The 21,691-nt window shown below is 42.1% G+C and overlaps 1 protein-coding gene across 1 annotated transcript in view; it reads right to left on the bottom strand.

Moving 5' to 3' along the window:
* The window catches only part of XDH (xanthine dehydrogenase), a 51,742-nt gene extending 30,219 nt beyond the window's left edge, over positions 1-21,523 (bottom strand). Inside the window, exons 1-12 of the mRNA XM_069009302.1 lie at positions 21,219-21,523; positions 13,761-13,818; positions 11,258-11,354; positions 9,990-10,098; positions 8,811-8,937; positions 7,942-8,003; positions 5,099-5,167; positions 4,228-4,296; positions 3,685-3,771; positions 2,286-2,427; positions 1,607-1,699; positions 501-652 (exon numbers count right to left, since the gene is read on the bottom strand). Coding sequence (XP_068865403.1) covers positions 501-652; positions 1,607-1,699; positions 2,286-2,427; positions 3,685-3,771; positions 4,228-4,296; positions 5,099-5,167; positions 7,942-8,003; positions 8,811-8,937; positions 9,990-10,098; positions 11,258-11,354; positions 13,761-13,818; positions 21,219-21,272 — 1,119 coding nt within the window. The 5' untranslated portion in view covers positions 21,273-21,523. The remainder of the gene's footprint in view (positions 1-500; positions 653-1,606; positions 1,700-2,285; positions 2,428-3,684; positions 3,772-4,227; positions 4,297-5,098; positions 5,168-7,941; positions 8,004-8,810; positions 8,938-9,989; positions 10,099-11,257; positions 11,355-13,760; positions 13,819-21,218) is intronic.
* Positions 21,524-21,691: the final 168 nt, after the last annotated feature.

The raw sequence follows: 21,691 nt of genomic DNA, 5'->3' as shown, positions 1-21,691 counted from the left end.
ATGGAACTAAAGTTCTTGCTTGGTAGGTTGATTTAACTGCTTGATTGATATTTTTTTCTTAGAGTACACGGAGTTTGAACACACCTTCCCCTTTAAAACTAGAGGAAAATTTGCCAGATCTGATACATTAACACTATGACTGCCCTAGTTGTCATGGCAATAATACACACATCTGCTTCTTTGAAGTTTGTCCCGCACTCTAAATACCTTTTTTGTTAAATTAGTCAAATCTCACTACAGCTTCCCCCACTTGGTGATAACAGCAATGGAAGGTCAACTGCCATGTTTCCCTTGCTTGCTGGATGTGTGACATCAGTGCAGCACAGACACCAGCTGAGACCCCACCAGTTTCTGGGGTTGATTTTTGTGTGCTGGTTTCTTTCCCAAGGTTTGCAAATGTTCTCGTGTGAGAAGCACAGGGCACACCAGCACTGCACGAGGCAGGGCAGCTCCTCAGACTGAGCTTTCAACTACAGCCCTGGTGCTCCCGAGTCACTTACAGCAACATTCCTGATCTGTGGCCCTGCAAACCACCGCAGCTGTTCCAGGACAGCCTGGAAGACCTCTGTTTTGTATGGAGGAAGGTCTGCCACTGCTTTTCTCATCACCTCCTCTACTGACTTCAGGGTACAGGCAGCGCCGAAGGTGACCCCTGTAAACAAACAAAGGAAAAGAATTGTTGTTCTCCAAAATGTTGAGGTACAGAAGGATGGTTACAACTGTGTCTGCAAAGCCTAGATTGCCACTGAGTTTAGCTAGACCTTCTGTTATATCAGACTATTTAGAATGCACTGCCTGTAAACATCACATCCTCTAAACAAAATTCACCTTTAAGCCACAGCTCATGCTGATGCTGTCTCCCACATGACAGTAACCCATCACCCTTTTGCATCAGTGTATTATTAACAATATTGGCCTCCTATAGGTATTAGTTTGTCCTTTGGGAAGCAAACTCCCAACTCCTTTTCAGTTTCCACACTTTAAAAACCATACCAGACATTGGGCCTACATTGTCCTAGGTACTTCTATTTGTAAGGTTGACCCATTTCCATCACAAAGCTAAAGGAAATGGAATCATAGAATTGTTAAGGTTGGAAAATACCTCCAAGATCACTGAGTCCAGCCTCTGCTGAACACCACCACATCAGCTAAACCATAGCACTAAAAGCCACATCCAGTCATTTCTCGAACACTTCCAGGGTTGGTGACTCCACTGCCTCCATGGGCAGCCTATTCCAATCCTAAACCATGCTTTCAGTGAGGAAATTCTTCTTGATGTCAATCTGAACATCCCCTGGCACAGCTTGAGGCCATTTCCTCTTGTCCTGTAACTGATTACCTGGGAGAAGTGATTGGCCCCCACCTTCCTACAACCTCCTTTCAGGTAGTTGTAGAGAGTGATAAGGCCACCTCTGAGCCTCCATTTCTCCAGGCTAAACATCCCCAGCTCACCTTTTTTACATGTCATTCACTTGATTTCCTGCATGGGAAAGTTATAATGCATGCAGAAAGCAATCTTTAGTCTGGGGATTTTCCTTCACACCCTCTTTATTATTCCATGGAGTCCCCACTCACCTCGCAGGTGTTCTGCCTTTTTTTTGCTCACCTGTTTCCGTGTGCTGAACAGCATTCATTTCAGGGATCCATGCTGGTGCTATTATCACTGGATACAGCAGGTTCTTTAACCTCATCTCGATACCTTAAGGAAAAGATGCTGTTTGGTACTTGTATAACATGGCTACTCTTGTACATAACATCTTCAGGAAAGAAAAATTAATACAATGAACTCTACAACACTTAGGAATTATTTCATGAACTAATTGCTCAGGACAACAGAATTACTAAATATGTCTGAACTTTCCTCCTCAGCCCTTATGTTTTCAGGAGTATCTATTTGGTGTGAGAAAACAGTAAGATTTCAAGTCTTGAGAGTTTGCTCACTGAAAAGTCCTTCAAAATGCACCTGTCACGACTGAATTCAATTGATTATGGGGATATTTTATGCTGTGTCCCTCCCCTCTTCTCAAAATTCCACAAAATAAGCACAAAGGCTCAGGGATCTGGATTAGCCTTTTTTACACCTGACACAGCAAAGAATGAGGAAAAAACATTCACTGTGAGATTAATGTACTTGAGAAGAAAATCTGTTCCTACATGCAACCTGAAAATTAAATAGGTTTTTAACAGCAATGACATGAAAGAGGTTTACATTTGCACTGTTCTCACAAAATACTTAATGGAAGGTTTTCTAACTGTTCATAATAAGCATCAGCTCTTTCTCTTACCCACTTCTGTGTTCCCCACAACGAGTTTGGCATTTGGGTACTGGGATTTGAGAGACACCAGTTCATTGAGAGTTGTGGGCTGGATCCACATCACACGCTCACCTTTGAAACACATCTGCTTCTGCTGTTTGTTACTCTGAGTCTGCAGAAGGGAATTCAGATAGAGCTCAACCTCAACATGGAGCCAAGAATCCCTGCTCACATGCTGCCCATGCCTGTGCCACACTGGGCTCCATCTCAGCTGAGTTACTGATAGGGAGGCTGGGATATCCACACTGTTGTTGGCAGTTTGCCATTCCCCAACCTTCTGCTAGCAGTGATGAAAGTCTTTCATGCTGACAAAAGTTCTCCCTTCCTGATACTGCCAGGTGCATCCTGCTGCCACATCTCCCTAGCAAGATCTGTGCCAGCAGGATCCATCTGACCAAGGTTCTGGCCCATGGCTTCAGTTGCTTCAATGGGTTTTCCATTCTCATCTCAATCCAAAAATGTCAGTCTTTAGTACTGATGAATTGCAATTACCTGGTAGGCCAGGTTCTGATTCCCTTTTTAACTACTTCATCCCGTGACTGAAGAAAATGTGAGATCAACCCTTGGGCAGGAGAACATCTTGGAGAAGAAACAGAGGAGCCCTATCTCAAGCTGAATATATCTCATGCTATGGTCTAAGAGAACCTACTCATGCTGCAGCTCATGACTCATTGAAGCTGGATACAGCAGCAGAACTAATGACTGAATTTCAGTTGTTGTTAAATGTGAAGGAAGCTGTAAATGCGTCATGTGCTGGATTAGATTCCTTGCTGGGACACATTGCTCAGGGGAAGGATCCCCAGAAAAGACAGGAATGAAACATGGAGAGAAACTAATCTCACCTAACTTTTAATGTCACTGTGAGCCAACCAACTTTCCCTCCTGCTATGGTGAGAGAAGTTTTTTGAAAAGTCAGCTATTTGGGACAAGTATTCAGCTACATCCTGTAGTTCCTACTTCTCTTCCTACACTATAAAGGGAACACAGGGAGACAAGTTCAGATATATCCATATTTGATGTAGAAGTTCCCATCTGACCTAGTAAATTGACATTTGGATTTTAGCAACTGTTCCACCCCCAGACAGGCAGTGACTGGAAAGGAAGGCAACCCAAGAGCAGAGGCACATATGGTGAGAACCAGAGAGGAAAGCCAGACAGCTGGAGCAGGCACCTGGCCTGCATATTTCTTTTAAACCACCCTGGCTGAAACACCTTCTGTTTTATAAAACAGGGAAGGGTTCATGCCCATGCATTTTCTTTTATTAGCAGCCATTTTTGCCCTGCCATTTCCTCAGGACAGAGTCACTCAAACCTTGTACAGAACAACAAAGCCAACAAATCACTGCTATTTCTTTTTGAATGAACTTACCATTAACTCTGGTGGGAAGATTGGCTCCTGTGTGGGATCCAGTGGCTGGAACTCAGAAGAATTGAACAGGCTGGAGGATGTCATTGTCTGTGACAGAGAAAATGCAAATGGCTAGTGACTGAGGAGAAAGCTCTCCACATACAACCATAACTCATTCCTCTTTCTACTCAAATCCCTGTTACTATTTCATAGAGCAAAACATGGCAAACACAGCAAAATGATGCCACCTGATTCAGCATGCAAGGTTCTTCAGTCATATTTTTCTGATTCCCCTGCTTGTCTTGTCAGAAGCCTCAACCCTGAACACACTAATACGTTTTTGTCAATCAAAAGTGACATTCCTTTCACAGTGGCATGTTAAATTATGTCAAAGATACCTTTTCTGACGTATGCTCTTCTGACCATAAAATATAAACTAGTCTAAACTGCTTTGCATAAATATTGCTAAAATAAAAGCACTGGGCTTGGGCATACAAGAAGTCAGATCTAAGACTTTAAAACATCAGAAATAAAGAAAAATCTAATAGTTGAGAGGCACCTTACCACACTGTCTTCTTTTCCATTCATGCAGCAGCCTGGACCATTGGCTTTTCCTCCACAGCAGCCCCCATTCTGAAGAAGAAACAATCACACTTCAGCTATTCTAAACAAAGTCAGAACATTGCAACTTTGACAGAATATAGTCCTTCCCTTTTATCAATCCCTGAATTTCATAAATTTGCAGTCCTCTTTTTCATTAATAAACTGCTTGAATGAAAGGACCCCAAGCACTCTGAATTGTTGGAGTATTCCATGCAACACTGGATGCTTCCTAAAAAAAGAATCCACAGAAATTTCCTGGAAATTTCTGGTCATGGATTTCATTATATTCTCTGTTTCCTAAATTCATTTTATATTCGCACTACCTTATGCACCAATTTCTTCTTTCCATTCCTTCATTTGTTTTTTACCTAGACTGGTACATACAACGTGATTAACTTTTTTCCCTCCAGGTGTTCCAAAAGGTTCCAAACGTACAGCTTTGGAACAGAGAGGAAATTACTTCACCATTGGACAGCAAAGTTTGGGAAAGATCATAGTGGGGAATTCAGATCTGTTTTCACAGACAGATGCATCACTTCAATGCACCAGAAGCTGGTAACACACTGCTCACAGCTGTCACCATGCTATTTCAAGGGAGGGTTGCACCTTGTAGACTCAGAAGGAACGTCACTGTTTTAAAACCCATCTCATGATGGCCATCCATGCTAAACAGGACATACACAGAACCAGCATTTTCCAAGAGACAGACACTGAAAACAGCTCAGAGAGCTCTGAATGTCTGCATCACAGCAGAGCCAGAGAGGTGGCTAATACATCAAAGCTCCAATGCTATATTGAAAATGGAGGTTATGGGTTTTAACATTCAGCTTACCATGGTATTTTCCCTCCCACTACGACAGCACCCAGTGCCATTGGTAACACTACCACAGCAATTCACATCCTGTGGGAACAAAAACTGTACTGAGAAAAAAAGTGCAGACTCCAAGGAAACAAAATAGGCTTGATCCCCTTTTGAGAGAAATTGATCCCACATTAATTATATCCAAAGCAGAAGTGGGAAATGGAAGGTGCCAAGCAAGTAGGTGTTTCTCTTGCAATATCCTGCAGTGTGATGACAAGGTCATGCCCACTCTACTGGTAAACCTCTTATTCTGGTTTGGAGCTATTCTGACCATTCAACCAGTACCTCTGGAGCTATGAGGAGATACCCAGAGAAGATTGAAAGGGACAAGCCCATACAATACCACCAGGCAGATCATCTGCCCTCATTTTCAATCTGACTCCTATTAGTTTCATTTCTTGAAATGCTCTTTCACTGGGAGAGGCAGGAAATAGCTGTGAGGAATGAGACAACTCTTTGTAGAAATTAAAACAATTTATTAAAACAGAAAAATTGAAAAATTGCAAAAAACTAACAAAATATAAAAATTTGGGATCCAAGTGGCTCAAGAGGTATGCCCCAGGAGCACAGGGATTCAGGAACTTAGGCTTAAGGCAGCTCTGAACCTCAGGTAGAGGAAAGAAAAAAAAACTTGCAGTCTAGGCTGGTCAAAAAGAAATCTATTTCTAAAAGCCCCTAGAAAGGGGTAGGTTTCTCCAGCACTGCCTTAGCAAGCTGGAGAGGAAGGGAGACTGAGAGATGGGCGTGTCTGCTTTTCTCCCTTTTATAGCTTTTGCTCCGCCCACAGTCCGCCCACAGCCCACCCCTTTGGTTCAAGGTGATTGGTGCTCTCCCTCTGACAGACCATCTCCGTCCACCAATGGCTCCTCCTGGTCAGAGGGGTGATATTAGTTGAGATAAGGGTCATGTGCTTACGGGGGTATGGTTATGGGGGCTGGGCTGTTTGTTGCAACTGGGGTTTTTTTTTTTTTATCTGCTTTGAAACCAAGATACAAGTAAAACATAAAAAAAATACATCCAACACATCTTAAAACACTTGTAAAGGTATACAGTAAACACAGGAAGACCATAAAAACTTGATTAGTGTACCTGGACTGATGGATTGATTTAACATTCAATTTAAAAATATTAAGCTCAAATTAATTAAGGCACTTAATATGCAAAGACCAAGCACAAATAGGGATTTCATGTATGACAATAGCAGTTGCCTATTCCCATTCCACCTGCTAATCACAATTTTGCTGATCTCTACTAAAGCTCAACAGAAACCACTGTATGTGCTATGTAGAGTCCCTTCCTCTCCTGGCATCTCTTTTTGAGGCTGAGGTGCACTCAGTGCTTCCCTGTCTGGAAGTCAGATTGCCACAGATGTGAACCTTGTTCCATTTCTCTGAATCTTCTCCTATTCTGCTATACCCTGTTAGAGATGAGAGAAGAACTCCACAGAGTACTCAAGTGTAGGAAGAGCCATGGCAATGCTTTCTGTTTTGTCCTCTACCCTTTGAAATGTTCTCACTGCCACTGAGCACTGAGCTGATGTTTCCATGGACCTGCCTCCCAGATCTCCAAGATCATCTTCCTGCATGGAAACGTGTCTGTTCACAGCCTACGTTTTAAATGTGAAATGACTGCCTTTCACTCCATAAGTTGCTTTGCATGTATTTGCCCTGAATTTTGTATCCAGTTCTATTCGCCAGTCTCTCAAGTTCATAAAGTCTTTCAGAAATTCCTCAAAGCCAATTCCTGCCTTCACTACCCAGACTAACTTGATATCTGTTAGCTTATTTTCTCATATCCCTAGTCACACTCTTTTCAACCACATTTAGGGATAGCTGCAACAGCCTTGCTTCCCACCACAGGTCCCAGCAGAACTCCACAGCAGTGACCTCTCTTCACTGCAAAAATATACCATTTTCTCCTATTTGCCATTTCCTGCCTTTTAACCAATCTTTTATCCATACAGAGATCTTCCCCCTTAGCCCATATTGTCCTTAAAAGTTTTTTGGTGAGACACTGTGCAAAGCCTGTTGGAAATCCAAGTAGGCTTTTATTAACTGGATTTATCAACAATTTGTAAAGGATCTCACACCTGCTTGTATTCTCTTTCATTGATTGCAATTCTGGATAATAAAATAATAACATGAAATTAATGGGCATCATTGTAAATTCTTTTCTTTTGATATTTAATACCAGCGTAGACCCAGGAGTAGTTGGTAATCACTGAAGTACATAATGATCTACTCTTCTTCACAGCCTCCAGCACTCTTTCAGGCACAAAGGGACTAGAGAAAATTTATGGCAAAGCTTCACACCTCACCCAAAGCAGCAGAAGAATTCTGGGCAAGAGCTGTACAACAGTGACTTCAACTTCTTTCCAGAGCTATTCCTGCTCCGCAGCTGATCTTTCAGGAAAGCAAATTCCTCACCAGATTCCTTCACAGCATGTCCCTAACTGTGCACCATACCTTTACACTTTGTCCACACCAGGGATCAGCTGCAAGCTGTATTATGCAGAAAGGGTGAGTTCTTCCGAGACTCATGGAAAAGAGTTATAGAGTCTGATTATCTGTGATCCAAAAAGTGACCATCAGGTGGACTTTATTCAAGTCTCCCAGCATGTGCAGTGAGTAAAGGATTTGGTCTTTCTGAATTATTAATGCATGAATCACATACAAAGAGGTCAAGAGTTGGAGCTGGGTTGTTGGAGCACATATATTTCCTTCCTCCCCATTTGAGCTCATGGTGTGTTTCAGTAAAACAGAAAGACAACCAACCTTCCAGGTTTTTTTAAAACATTATCTGAGGCCACTTACTTTAGCAAAAGTCCTGTATCCTTCCAGAATGGGTCTGTAGCCTGTACACCGACACAAGTTCCCTGCATTGCCAGAGCAAAAGGATAAGGATTTAGTGTCATTTGGCTAAAAAATTCTCTTCTTTTAGAACATTTTATTGTTTCTCACAAAAGCTTGTCAAATCTTGATATAGCTAATGAAAAAACTGGGAGGAGGAAAATTTCATTAGGAACCTTGCACAAGCCTACCATCCCTTTTTGTTGAAATTTAAATTGAAATTCATTTAGAACAAATTCAATCTGTCTTATTCAGTATTCATTTATCTCAATTGTGTGAGTCTTATCAGTATACCAACTAGTCTGTCTCCTGAATTACACAGAGATTGCTTTCTCCTGCATCATCATTCCTCTCAGCTCACCGCTGGAAGCACAGTAATGACTCTAACCTCAGCAACAACAGCAGCCTCTCACAGGATTTACACAGTTGGATTCTGCCCCACTCCATCATTTTATGTTGCTGTCTTGGTCCTTGACTTGAGGTTGCCTGACCCACATGTTCTCTGTCACCTCTGCAGGCTCTTGTGACAGGAATGAATAAACAAGGACACTCTTTTAAGCCCCTTAGGGACAGGCCACCTTTTGTTCTGTCGTTAAAATTAGTGGGTTCCTAATGCCAGACTGAGGCCACTTGCCCTTGCTTATGAACTACAATGTTCACTTCATAGCACCTGGCCGGTCTCCTAGTGGAAAAGCTACTTCTTAACCTCAACAACAATCAGCTATTTTTAACAAAATACATTAAATAAATAAAGGTGCACCTCCATCCCACTGGGTGAAGCAGATGTAATAAAAGCAGAACAGGTTGCACCCCTGCAGGGCTGTGTGTTTTACCTTGGAAAGCATCTTCGATGTCCTCCATGTGGGGCTCGGGGTTGTTCCGAAGCAATGTGTACATGGACATGACAATGCCTGGAGTGCAAAAGCCACACTGGGATCCATGGCTTTTTGCTATTCTCTCCTGAGAGAAAGTAAAAACCACCATTAGCCCATAATATCGAGGTGAGTTCATTGTTGTTCTTGTTTCTGTAATATCTCTATTAAAAGCAATATCACAAGAGGAGCTAAGATTATCGTCAGATGTTCCTTGATGAGTTGTTCAATTAATCTGTGAGACAGACTTCAAAACAAAGAGCAGCCTGAGAAGTTTGCACCTAGGCTTCAAATCAAAATGTGACTGAAGGCCACTAGAAGCCTCCAGCGAGATCAGGAGTTCTTTAGATTTACTATGCTAGGAAGGTTGGGGCTACCTGCTTAGCCCTGAGTTTGAATTTCAAAACTTAGCTGTCAGAATCTGCAGGCAGGGGGAGGGAAAAGAAGACAAATAAATGAAGGTCAGACTGGCTGCCATCCAGTCATGCATGTAACTTATTTTTCACCTTGTTGTTTACTCCTCAGATACTGGCACAAGTCCCACCCACTGTGCAAACCGAGGCAAAGCACAGTTTACCTTAAGGGAGCAGAGTCTCTGACAAGGAGGCAAGGCTGCATTGTAGCACCTGGCCACAAGAGCAAGGCTTCATGTTCCCATCACTCCTTCTCACCAAGAATATTTTGGGACTCCAGAAACATTGCTGAACCAAACCTAACTTCACTACTGTGGGGAAGGTTCCTAACTATGCAAGATCAGAAACCAAGGCCATTTGTGGAAGGCCACAGGAGAGCCCAAACCTATCTCAGATTTCCTAGCTCCAGGTCATAATATTGGCTTTCCCCACAACATCAGCCTTCCCAGACCAGGATGTGGACCCATACAGCCATGTAGCCCTAGAACAAAAGCACTGGGAATTCAGCCAGGATAGCACCAGTTAACTTGTTAGGCCCATAACAGAGCTGCAGCATTGTCCCAGGAGTTTGATTCTGTCACTTAGCCATTCCTGAAAGTAAGGACTGCTCAGAGTCAGCCTCGTGGATTTAGCATTGTGGTGGAGGTCCCAGTGCCCTGAGACAGGTTTAATTAACATATGAAAACGTGCATAGAGGGTTTGAAAGTTACCAGTGTTAATAGCTTACCTGGGCCGGGTGCAGCCTGGATTTTGTGTTTCCTATGCCTTCAACAGTAGTTACGGCTACGTGATGCAGGGCACAGACAGGGAAGAGACAAGCATTGGCAGTATGGTGGCTAAAACAGTAAATTAAGGTCATTTCATCTGACAGTGCTGCTCAGCAAAGGGAAAAGGGAACTGGAGCACTGAAGAGTACTTGGAAGCTACAGCAGTGGACACAATAGAAGCACTTAAATAGATGTGATACAAGTGTTAGTTACAAGCCAAATCCTATAGCACCTGGTCATCTGAAGTTCTCATCAATTTCACTTGAAGTTTGAAATGGGCATACATCATAGGTTTTCACCTAGAAATAACAACTTTAAACATCCTTGTTGCACACTAAGCTACAGAACTCATATAGGTAATTTATAGGGGCACACTGCAAATACCAAGATGCTGTACAGCTGGACACTTGCAAATTTACATAAGAACTTGGAGTTCTCAGCCTTTTACCTAGAAAGCTGTTTCTAGATGGTAAACATGGGAAAAAAGTCTAGACTGAAGGTAAAAGAGAATAATGTTCCCAAAACTCTTACAAGAACTAGCTATTTCATCTCATTTCCATCAAGACAGAATAATGACCCTAAAGATATCCTATTCATGGCCATGCAGTTGAGCAGAACCACTCAGTTAGATGATCCAAGTTAAAGCATCTCCAAGAATTATTCCAAATCTATTAAAGATTTCAGCGCTTTCTATTCCCCACAGTAAAAATAAACTGGGCCCTGTCTCTCTGTCTCATCCTCTCTCCCTTCCCATTTTTGTTTGATTCCATTGCTTCCCCTTTCAATAAATTTAAGTGAGAACAGGAGGAAATTTTGTCTCAGGAAATAACTCTGAAGGTTACAATACAAGTAGAGAAAGAAGTTAATATTCTGCTTAATAATTTAACAGAAACCAGATTATTGTCACAATACAATAACAATTAAGATTTTATGATTTTATCACAGGAATCATTTTTTGGATTCTCACAGGAAAAAGTTACATTAGAATCAGTGCAGGTATTGCAGGGCACAAAGAAATAGTTCCCTATCAGCATTGTGCAATGCTTTAAGAAAAGTACTTTCTTATCTTAGCCTTCTGAGCTTATGTTCTGAAGATGAAAAACTATGTTCTGGCAGAAACATTCATTATATAACTTTTTTTTTAAATAGTACTATGTCTGGTATGTCAAGAACCTGGATCTGTCCCCATTTTATTTCTCAGTTGCAGAGTTCAGATTGCAAAGGATACAGGATTTTCTTCCGAAAGGGATCATACTTGGATATCATAACAGTGCAAGCACCACATCCACCTTCTCCACAGCCTAGTTTGGTTCCACACAGGCCCACTGAGAGAACAGGAATTAAGGAAAACTCGGAAAGTGTTGGTGGAAACCTGCTCAAGTTATCAATCAAGGCTGAGCAACAAGTTCTTGCTGGAAACAAAGCACTCATTTCTTCTGCTTAATAATTTAACATAAGCGAAGTTTCAAAAGCTGGCATGGGAGTATTGAGATCAGCACCCAAAATCCTCATAAGGACACAGCCCACACTACAATAGACTCTTAGAAATAGACAAAAAAATATCCTGAACTCCGACAGTTCCCACTTACAATTACTTAGAAAAGGAAATTATATAAGGGAGATAAAGCACTGGTAATTGCTGAGCAGGAGTTGTTCAGCCACATCCCTGAGCCACACAGTGGCATCTCCTTCAGCACCTCTCACTGGTGGGCTTGACTTCTTCCTACACCTGGTGACTCCTACCACCCAGAAGGCTCCCAGGCAGGGCAGTCACTCAGGGCCACAAGTTCCACAGTTTAGCACTGACTGGGAGCTGCTTTGAACTGCTCACGAACTACCTGCATCTCAAAAGCCGTGGTCTGGCCACCCCCTTTATGATGGCTTGCCCATTGCGGGGGACAAAACCAGTCAAGCACAGTCCCCAGGAGCCTGGATCCCATAAAACCATAGGAAGGAGACACTGAGAGCCAGAGCTGGTGGAGATGCACAGAACCACTACACAGACACCTGGTAGCTCACAGAGCGTATGGCCTGGCCTAAGCAGATTCCTCCACAGACTGCTGAGCTCATGGCCACGCTTTACAATGAGGAGTTAAATCAAATGTTCTGCAAAGGAAGTTCAGGAGAGAATTCCCTGAGTCACTTCTGCTTAGGTTCCTTCACTCACCAGAAGGTAGACACTATTCTGTATTGCAAAGAGGATTGGCCAATGTTGAGAGACTTTTGGTGGATTTAAAAACTGCTGATTTTATTGGCAATGGACACACTGAGTTGAGACAACAAGTGCCTTTCCCTGTATCACAGCACCTTTGGAAAAGTAACAGGCACTGTGATACAGGGAACTCAATTCATCCTCTACTTCACTGCAAACGTTATGGAACTGACCATTTCTAGAGAATCATAGAAATCACAGAATCATTTAGGTTGGAAAAGACCTCTAAGATCACCAAGTCTAACCATAAACATAATGCTGCCAAGTCCACCACTAAGCCATGTCTTTAATGCAAACCTAACGCTGCCAAGTCCACAATTAAATCATGTCCTTAAAGGCACCTTTGCTTTTCATACCATCATGTGCCAGCTTGAGCAGAAATACAGCTTTCTTATGCCATCCAGTGTTTCCCTTGATGACAGTGCTAACCTGCCCCAATAATACATGTTTCTCAAAGTATTTGTCTGACCCTAATCAGACATCTACAAAGTAAGTTCACCAGAATGCTCATGTAGAAGATCAGTAGGTTTTGAAAAGCTCAGATTCTCTCTTTACAAAGCTATTTGCATTAGATATCAACAAGCTCAGACATAAAAGTTTGAGCGGTAAGACAGGCACACCTGGGCACAAGAGTCCTGCCACTTACATTTCCTCTTGACCTTTGCCCATCTGTGGTATATTCAGATAAACAGGGCTGTTGATAGTTCTGCTGGAAACCTCAAAGAGGAGTGTGATTCATATCCCTGCACTTCCTTCAGCTCCCAGACAAATGGAACGCAGCAGCATGGTAGGGATACACCAGCACAGCTGCGAACAGTTTGGCACATGTACACACCCAGGTGGCCAGACAAAAACTCAGAAAACAGGGAATGACACTACCTACGGAAGCAGACCTGGTACAGCCAGCCTGGCCATCACAGCAATAGCTACCCAGCTCCTGAAGCTGTACTGACTCACGTGTTGATGGGTTTCAAACAGGGGTGAAACGTGATCGCTTGTATCTGCTTATGTAAACAGGCCCGCGGAACGTGGGGGGAACCCCTGCCCCTGAGCCTGCCTCCCTGGGCCATCTGATAAACAGCACAGAATTGTCAAGTTATGGGATATTAGCTAGCCAGTAACATCCAAATCATTGGATGATACAGACAGGATCTCAAGAGGCTGTGATGCTCTGGCCAGAAAATTCTTTACGGTTTGTGTGGAACAAACTTAAATTTCCTTCAGTTTTATTGCCATCTCATTATTGCTTCCTTTCCATCATATTATATTTCTGAGAAATTAAAAATTTTTCCTCTGAAGTGTTAATAAATCATTTAAAGTATATTATTTAAAATTTGTTATCGTTGAAGCCTGGAATAGCAGCTGTAATCTTTGCCAGCAAGAAATACCAGACAATGCAAAGCACTCCCTCTTACACTCTGTGCAAAAACTGCCCAGTACTCAAGTGACAGAACAGTAAACAATTATGAAATGCTGTAGGCATTTAAAGCCTTTTGCAGTTTCTTCTGACACTGGATACATTTTCTTCGTAGATAAGTCAGCAGGGTCGTTTCTGGGTCCACATCTTTTTCCACCACCTGCAAGAAGGAAAAGATATTGTTAAACACGAAATGTTTTACAACACAGATAAGTGAGTTGAAAGGGGAAAGTTTGGTCTTTCTGCAACTTCTTTTCCAAGGCAGGGAGCAAAATCACTGATAGATTCACCAACGTTGGTCATGTATCCAGATGCAATGTTTCCTTGAATTTATTGTGTCAGAGGAAAGTATATGCATTATATACATCAGAGTTTTGCAGTCATGGCACACTGAGGCAAATCTAAAACAACCCTTCACCAAAAACAGCAAACAGAATTAGTAGTGAGCAGGGAAAAAACTGTATTTTGTACTCGAGTCTTGGGTTCCTGACATGTCCCAAATGGTGTCTTATCTTTTCTAACCCTGGATAACTGAACTCTGTCCTTTCCTCTTACTATTAGAAGGGGCAGAGAAAATGAGCAGGTAAACAGAATGACAGAAAGGGCATCAGTAACAGACTTTGCAGAGAAAAATACCCAACAGTGGGAACTATAATGTGACAACATGGGTGCAGCAGGATGGACAGCAAGAACCAATCCTCTTTGAAGTTACTCCTTTCCTTGCAACATTAAATCAATCTGTATTATATTAGTAGCCATCCCAAATGCAGGAATATGACATTCCAAGCAAGGAGAAAGCTTTGCTGCACATTTTGAGGCAGCTCCCACCTATTAGTAAACAACAGAATGAGTAGTTATTCATTAGACATAAAATAACCATTAGAGATTTTACTTCAACCTCTGCTCAGTGGTCAGAAACCAAAGTTCTGCCCTCGCCTCCAAATGGTCACAGGGCTTGTCTTCCCCTTCTTCTGTTATTAATAAAGTGTCAAGAAACTTTTCCAAATTCACTGTGTACCAGAATGTAATCATGTTCTTGGCTCTTATTCGTACAATAGTTACAGTTTATTTAAATCAATCACTCCCAGTTTGAAGGGCAAATTGAAACAGGGGTCATTTGTACAAGTTTTTTTGGTTTTTTTTTTTTTACTGATAAGAAACCTTCATAACCTCTGTACTGCTTCAGTTTTATGCTTTTGACATGTGACAGGGTTATTCTAAAGAGACAATGTGGATACAAAAATGCTGCTAGCAAGGATTTTCTTGCTATTTTCTAAGTCTGTCAGAGACTTTTCTCTCTCACAGAGATAGTAGCCGAGTTCTGTAAACAATGAAACACCTGCAGCCTTGAAAAGTCTTGTTTATGGTACAGGAGGAAAATATTTTGACAATGGATGTTTTAGGATTTTAGCCAATCACCCCCAAGGGGTGGCTGGTCCTTGTCCAATTAGACTATGAAAAAAAGTCTATAAAAGAGTTTGTAAAATAATTAAATAAATCAATCTGGTTGCACAATTCCTGCCTGCTGGATCTTCTCTCCTCGTCCCTACAGCTCAGAACACAGTGATATACCCTAGGGCATTTTAATAAGACAAGGTTCATACTTCCTGTTTGAGTTCATCTTGTTAGAACTAACTGATTAAACTGCTGCTACAAAACCCAACTGGTCACTTTTTGCACATCTCATTCCTGCACTGGGGATGATCTACTGGAAAAAAGAGCCCATTCTAGTTTGGGAATGTCATACTGTAGATCATGCAGCATTCATTGCTGCTATTCAGAGCAGAGTGCCCTTGCTCCCTCACCTCCTGGATGCATAGAAACAAATAAAAGCATGCAGTGGCTCTTCCATGACCATCTGGCTCAGAGTAAGCCCATACATCCCTCTGCAGCAGTTTGGCAAACAGGCAGACATGAGTAGGAAATTCCAAACATCCCTGTGACTGAGAGTGGACAAATGGCCTTTCAGAGCCATCCCACAAGCAAAGAGCCTTTCCCAGCAATTCCCACTGTCACTGTCATGCTGAGTTTCTTCCTCATGTCTGTGCCAATGGCCATTGCAAACCCTTCCAAAGCAACTTCCAAGATAGCCAGGCAAAGAGAAAAAAACTTCAGAACAGTTAAAGACTATTCTGTGCTTATATCAAAGAAAACATCTCAAGAGGTTTTCTTGAAAAAGTCCAAGAAGCACTCTTTTATGTACTCAAACCAAGCAATTAAAAGTTTGGCCCACGGGCTTCTTTTCATGAAGTAGGAAATAAAAGACAGGCCTAGTCCTTCATTTTTCATTTAATCACTCAGTTCCATGCACTTTCAGTAAAGTAAAAATGTGTCAAGTCCCAAAGTCAAAGCTTTGCTCAACTTAATCAGGAAGTGTCTCCCACCACATCCCAAACAATGCACACCCTTACTCTTTTCAAGCCAACAGCCCGGGATTGCTACTTCAGTCACTTCAAACTACTCCACTGGAGCTGTGTATCTGCAGTTCTGGCAGAGACTGGGGATCAGAGGGAGATAATGGGTAAGAGTTTGGAGAACATTCTGGATTAACACAAATCTCACACATCAGAGATCAAGGAGCCATTTCTCTTCAGATCTCTGGTGGGAGGATGCTTGTTGATGAGTCTCTCTTGCTGGGCACAGAGTAAGAATTTTTTGCTGTTCTTGCCTTTTGCTCGTTGTCGTTGATGCTGGTTTGTCCTCCAACTTATCATTCCTCCAGTGGTTTGTTGCAATCACCTGCTGTGATTTGTTCTTAAAATATTTTAAAACCCTGTGGGTGGGGATAACATCTTGTCTGATGCCCAGTACAATATGATTCACAGCTCAATATCACAGTTCTTGCTCACCTCCCCCAGTGTCCTTGTACAGAAGGAAACTGAAATCCACCCGTTGCCTTCTGTGGTTGTAGGATCAGACAACTCAGATACCACAGTTAAAGAAATGTTTCCTTTTTGGTAAGTTACTGGGTTTTAGTATTTGGTACTTTGTTTTATTTTGGTTTTTTTTTTTTTTTTTTTTTTTTTTTAATCAAATGTCATATTACAGGTATATTGGATTGACAGCCACATTTTGAGATTCAAAACTGGATTTTACTGCATTTGGTAGCTTAATTATTAATCAAATGCAGAAAGAAACATTGTTGAAAATGTTAAGATGGCACAGACAGTCAAATGACTCTCAACAAATTTGCTCTGTACTGCTGTGTTTGTACTACGTGTCTATTTGCCTACTGATTCTTAAATACTCAGATCCACCTCAGCAGGGAGCCCAGCCTGGCCCTGCAGTTCTTTGTGCTGTTAAGTACCATACAGAACAGGCTCTGGAGCAGTACTTTACACCTTTAGAGCCCATGGACTTGTCCAGAGAGATGTTGAGCTCACTTCCCCATAATTTCATGTACAAGACTTCAATCTCAATAAATATTTTGTTTTCTGGCTTCTCTACCCACCTTTCAATAATTAAGATAACATTGCCCTTACAACATAAGCATCATATTTTAATTATTATTCCCAGAAAGTTAGAGATTTTTCCATTTAAAGGAACAGTAGCTGAATGAGGTAAATAGAGGAACAGAAAGAAAGAGAAAACAAACTTTCCTAGTTTACCAAACAACATGCTAAGCTTTCCATCAGTTGGGGCCTATAAATGAGAAGCAGATGCTTTCCTGAAGGACAAGCTCCCATTCAATCACTAGTCCCCAGTGATTGCAAGTTGCAAGAAGAGAAAGTGAAAGGTTTTAACCAGACCAGCGCACAGCGAGTCAGACCAGTCCCATGTAAAGGTCCCCTAGGACCTTAAAATCTGTGAATGTGTTATTCCTGAAGTCAATGAGAGATTTCAAATGCATTTACTAGGAAAAAGGATTAGAACACAGATGAACAAACTGAATATAACCACACAATGTAAATCTGCTATTGGTCATGAGAACATTTTGTTCTGCTTTAAACCAGCACACTGAAAGCTCGTAAGTCACTGTTTTTGTAGAACCCAGAGGGTCCCAAAGCTCAAAAAATCCTGTCTTTTAGCTGGCCCCATCTGCAATCAAACATCTACAGACTTTGGAAGAGGTAAGAGGTCTGCTGTGGCTTCCAGCATAGATCCTCCCTCAGCATTCAGAAGAGAAATAGAAATATTCACTCCACATGCTTAAACTAAAATTACATGCTACATATGCATGAGACAGACTTGTCAGCCAAGGGAAAAAAGATTGCCACTATTAGCTTTCAATTGAGTATGCTGATTTGCATTCTAGTCTAGGCAGACTATTAAGATAACTTTGAGTTAGTAGTGTGCCAAGCTTTATGCCCAGTGAAGGAAACAGGTGGTTAAAATAAAAAGTCCTGAATGTGAAGTATGCTCAGCTGTTCCAAGGAGACGTTTTCTTGACAACAGTGCAGACTGGGCTAATGCAAGAGAGAAAAATTTGCTGCAGTCCATGTCCCTATCTTACAAACCACCTCTTATCACATGGTTTTGTACAGTGATAGAATATCAGCAGCTCATTAGCAAGGTCAAGCGGCCATGAATTCACACAGCAGTAACCTTTCCCACTGGCCACACTGCCACATTCTTTGCAGTGAATCAACTGGAATATTTAGTCAGGGCCCCAGATGGATAGAGCCATATCCTAACTTAGAATCACAGAGTATACTGACTTGGAAGGGACCCACTAAAACCATCAAAGCTCAACTCCTGGCCCTGTACAGAACAGCCCAAGGGTCCCACCATGTGCCTGAAAGCATGGTGTGAAAGTCTAAATATTTCCTGAACTCTGTCAGGCTGGTGCTGTGACCACTGCCCTGGGGAGCCTGTTCCAGTGCCCAGCCATCCTCTGGGTGAAGAACCTTTTCCTAATATCCAACCTAAACCTCCCCTGATGTAGCTTCATGCTGTTTCCTCAGGTCCTGCCACTGGTCACCAGAGAGAAGATATTAATGCCTGCCTCTCCACTTCCCCTCTTGCTACCTGCTATTCCAGAATTGCCCACGCACTTCCCACCACTCTTCCCATCACATAACTTTTCACATGCAGCAATGTCCCAACAAATTGCCACAGATCAGATTGCCCTATGAGTTCAATTCTCTCTCTTAAACCTGCATTTGGCTGGGGGGTTGTAACTTCAGCCACTTTAGCAACACACTCAAAAAAGGGAATAGAAAAACAAAGCCACTGGAGGCTCTAGGTAGAGCAAGTGAAACCTGCTCCTTTACTAGCACTGCCTGCTCCATGGGGCAGTAGGAAAGGATGCTGAGAGAGCTTTGACATTTAAATGAGTTGGTACCGTTGGCAATATTAATCGTCCCTTGGTGGTTCTTTTTAGCCAAGCTGCCAAGATCACACTGTGATAAACCCCTTTACACATGCACACAGTCAGCTCTGAGAGATGGCTTTTGTAAACAGAAACAGCAGTTCCATAAAAATTGCTGAAATGCACCAAGGCCAGCGTCACTCACAGCAGGTTCATTATCTGCAGGACACAGCAAGGACAGACAGAAGATCCAAAATGAACAGGTTGTTTTCTGCTGATGGCCTTCAGGGCCTAGGCTCCTCTTTCTCTCTTTCTCTGCCTCACCCACGTGCATAAAAGGGAGGCCCATAGGGCCAGCCCTGGGCTTTGACTAATGGACATTCTCATGTGTTAGCCAAAAGTTTTCTCCAGGAAGAAGGACTTTTCTACCAGTTTACACAGAGCAGTGCTCTTGTAATACCTGAGCACCAGCCAGTGCTGAAGCACCACTTGTAACTGCATGTAGGGATTTGTTTATAAATTCTTCATACCTGCCATGAGTGGCATATTGATTTTGAACCTTAGCTGATCTGGCACCAGCACTACAATTCTCTTTCATTAGGGCATACCAGAAAAAAAGCCCAAACAAGACAGGACACTTGGCTGTATCAGGGGCTGCATTACCCAACACATTTGTGGGAACCTCCTACTGCAAGATCCAAAGAGCCCCAAGTTCGCCCTCTACAAACTGAGGTTCACAAAGGAGGAATCTCACTAAAAATTCACAGAGCAAGAAGACGACAAGTTAATGGTGCACCACCTGTGCCCACCATAGCAGAAAATTCATCACATAAAATTCACAGACCATTCTGTGCCATGATTTCAATTACCAGATGCAATTATCTAGTTGCAATTAACTTGGAGCTTCAAGTTTTCATCTCCCTCCAGAAACAATGAACAGCTGATACATCAATTAACCCATATGAACCACTGCTAATCTGTGTGAGCAAAGCTTCAGTTGCCATCTTTCTCTATTAAACCTCAGAACCAAGCCTGGGTTCTACATCAGTATTACATTCAACAGATCTATGACTGACTTTTACTGCATACTAGATAAACTTCATTCTTCAGTAAACTGTTGATACTTCAATAAAATAAAGCATTGATATCAAATCCACTAGGACCTTGGAAAGTTCTAATTCCAATCCAGTTTGGGATCCAAATTCATAACTAAAACCCCTAATTGTAGCCACACTCTCATCCACATTTACACTTGATTAAACCAGCATGAAAGACCAACAAAAGCAAAATGGATAGTAATTCTGTGCCAGTCTGTAAGGCATGGCACAGAGCTTTTTAACCGGGAGTATTGTATGATCCCTCAAGGGATTAAAAAATTAATTGTCTAGCACAAACTTAGTGCAGCATGGTTTACCCCTAAGCACAGGGAAGGTTTGCAAACACTTGGCTCAACACAAGTGGTTATGCAACTCTCTCCTCTCCCCAGGTTTCCCAGCAGGAAGCTGCTTTGGCACAAGTTTCCTTGTCCAAATATCTAGGCAAGGGGAAGGTGGTGGGGCAATGTTAGCTCTGAACTGAGCTCAGAAACAGAATTAATTTGGTAGCCACTGGTCAAAGAAAGAGTCAGCTTTGACTTGTTACAAGCTTTTGAAGGGGCAAGGCTGCATTGATAGCCAGGCAAAGTCCAAAGTGAGGAAAGGGGGCTCTGGGACAAACTGTTCAAATGTGTCCATCACGTGCAATGAGCACCCCAGCCTCCTGTGAGACACAGTCACTTCTTAGGCTATTGTCAGGAATCAGTATCAGTTAAAGGGCTTTGATTCTGAAGAGTTTTCTAGCTTCTTAAATAGAAATGGAATAACCATTTTTCTAAATCCCTTTCAAAAACCATATGTCAGAATTACTTATTGAACATATGAATTTTATATGGATGCTTACATTTGAGTTAAATGTTCCAGATCTGTTGTAATTACTGAAATTATTTCTAGTAGAAATGCCTGTATTAACCAGTGCACACTTATAAATAAGTAGTTACCTCAGAACTGTAGTAAATTATTGCCAACAAATCTAAATTCTAAAAGAAACATTATGTAATTGAGCTACTCTCAGAATAATTCACAAGGTAAAGTCAAAGAAAAGAAAAAGCCACTTAGCAAAGCAATATGTAGTCTTCACAATTTAATATCTAAAATCCATGGAATTTGTGTTCGTATCAGAAAACTTCAGAGGAGGAAAAAGAAAACTAGAAAAGTAAGTAATCAAGCCACAATCCAGAAGCAAGCTGGACAGAAAGCTGGGATCTTCCTTACCTTTTTACCATTCACAAAGAAAACAAGTTCATCCCCTGCCTCGTTTGGAGCCATCCTGCACACCTTCCAAATTTCACTCAAACGGGGCCGCAGACCACCCTTGTGAGAGCAGCCCTACACCCCAGAGCGAAGTGAGCACCAGCCACACCACAAGTAATACGAGTCTGCCTCAACAATGTTTGACTTTATTTCTACATCAGTGCCCTGTGAAACCCCATATTATATAAGAGGCAATGAAGAGGCGTGCCAGCTGTGTTTGGTTGGTGCTTCTGCAGCCCTAATGACAGAAAGGGAGCAGGAACGAGCAGAGTGACTCGCCCCCTTTTATATAGCAGTGGCTCACAATTCAGCTGCATTCCTTTAGGTTATCCTGCCAGGCTTGGGGCACTCGCCCTGTGCCACTGACACAGCTGCTAGCAGGGAATTCACAGGATTTTGCAATGCAATGCAAACTTTGGGGAGGGGGGGAGGGG

The sequence above is a fragment of the Aphelocoma coerulescens genome, chromosome 3 (genome assembly GCF_041296385.1).
Source record: "Aphelocoma coerulescens isolate FSJ_1873_10779 chromosome 3, UR_Acoe_1.0, whole genome shotgun sequence".
NCBI lineage: Eukaryota > Metazoa > Chordata > Aves > Passeriformes > Corvidae > Aphelocoma > Aphelocoma coerulescens.
This window is presented reverse-complemented; position numbering and strand designations above follow the sequence as displayed.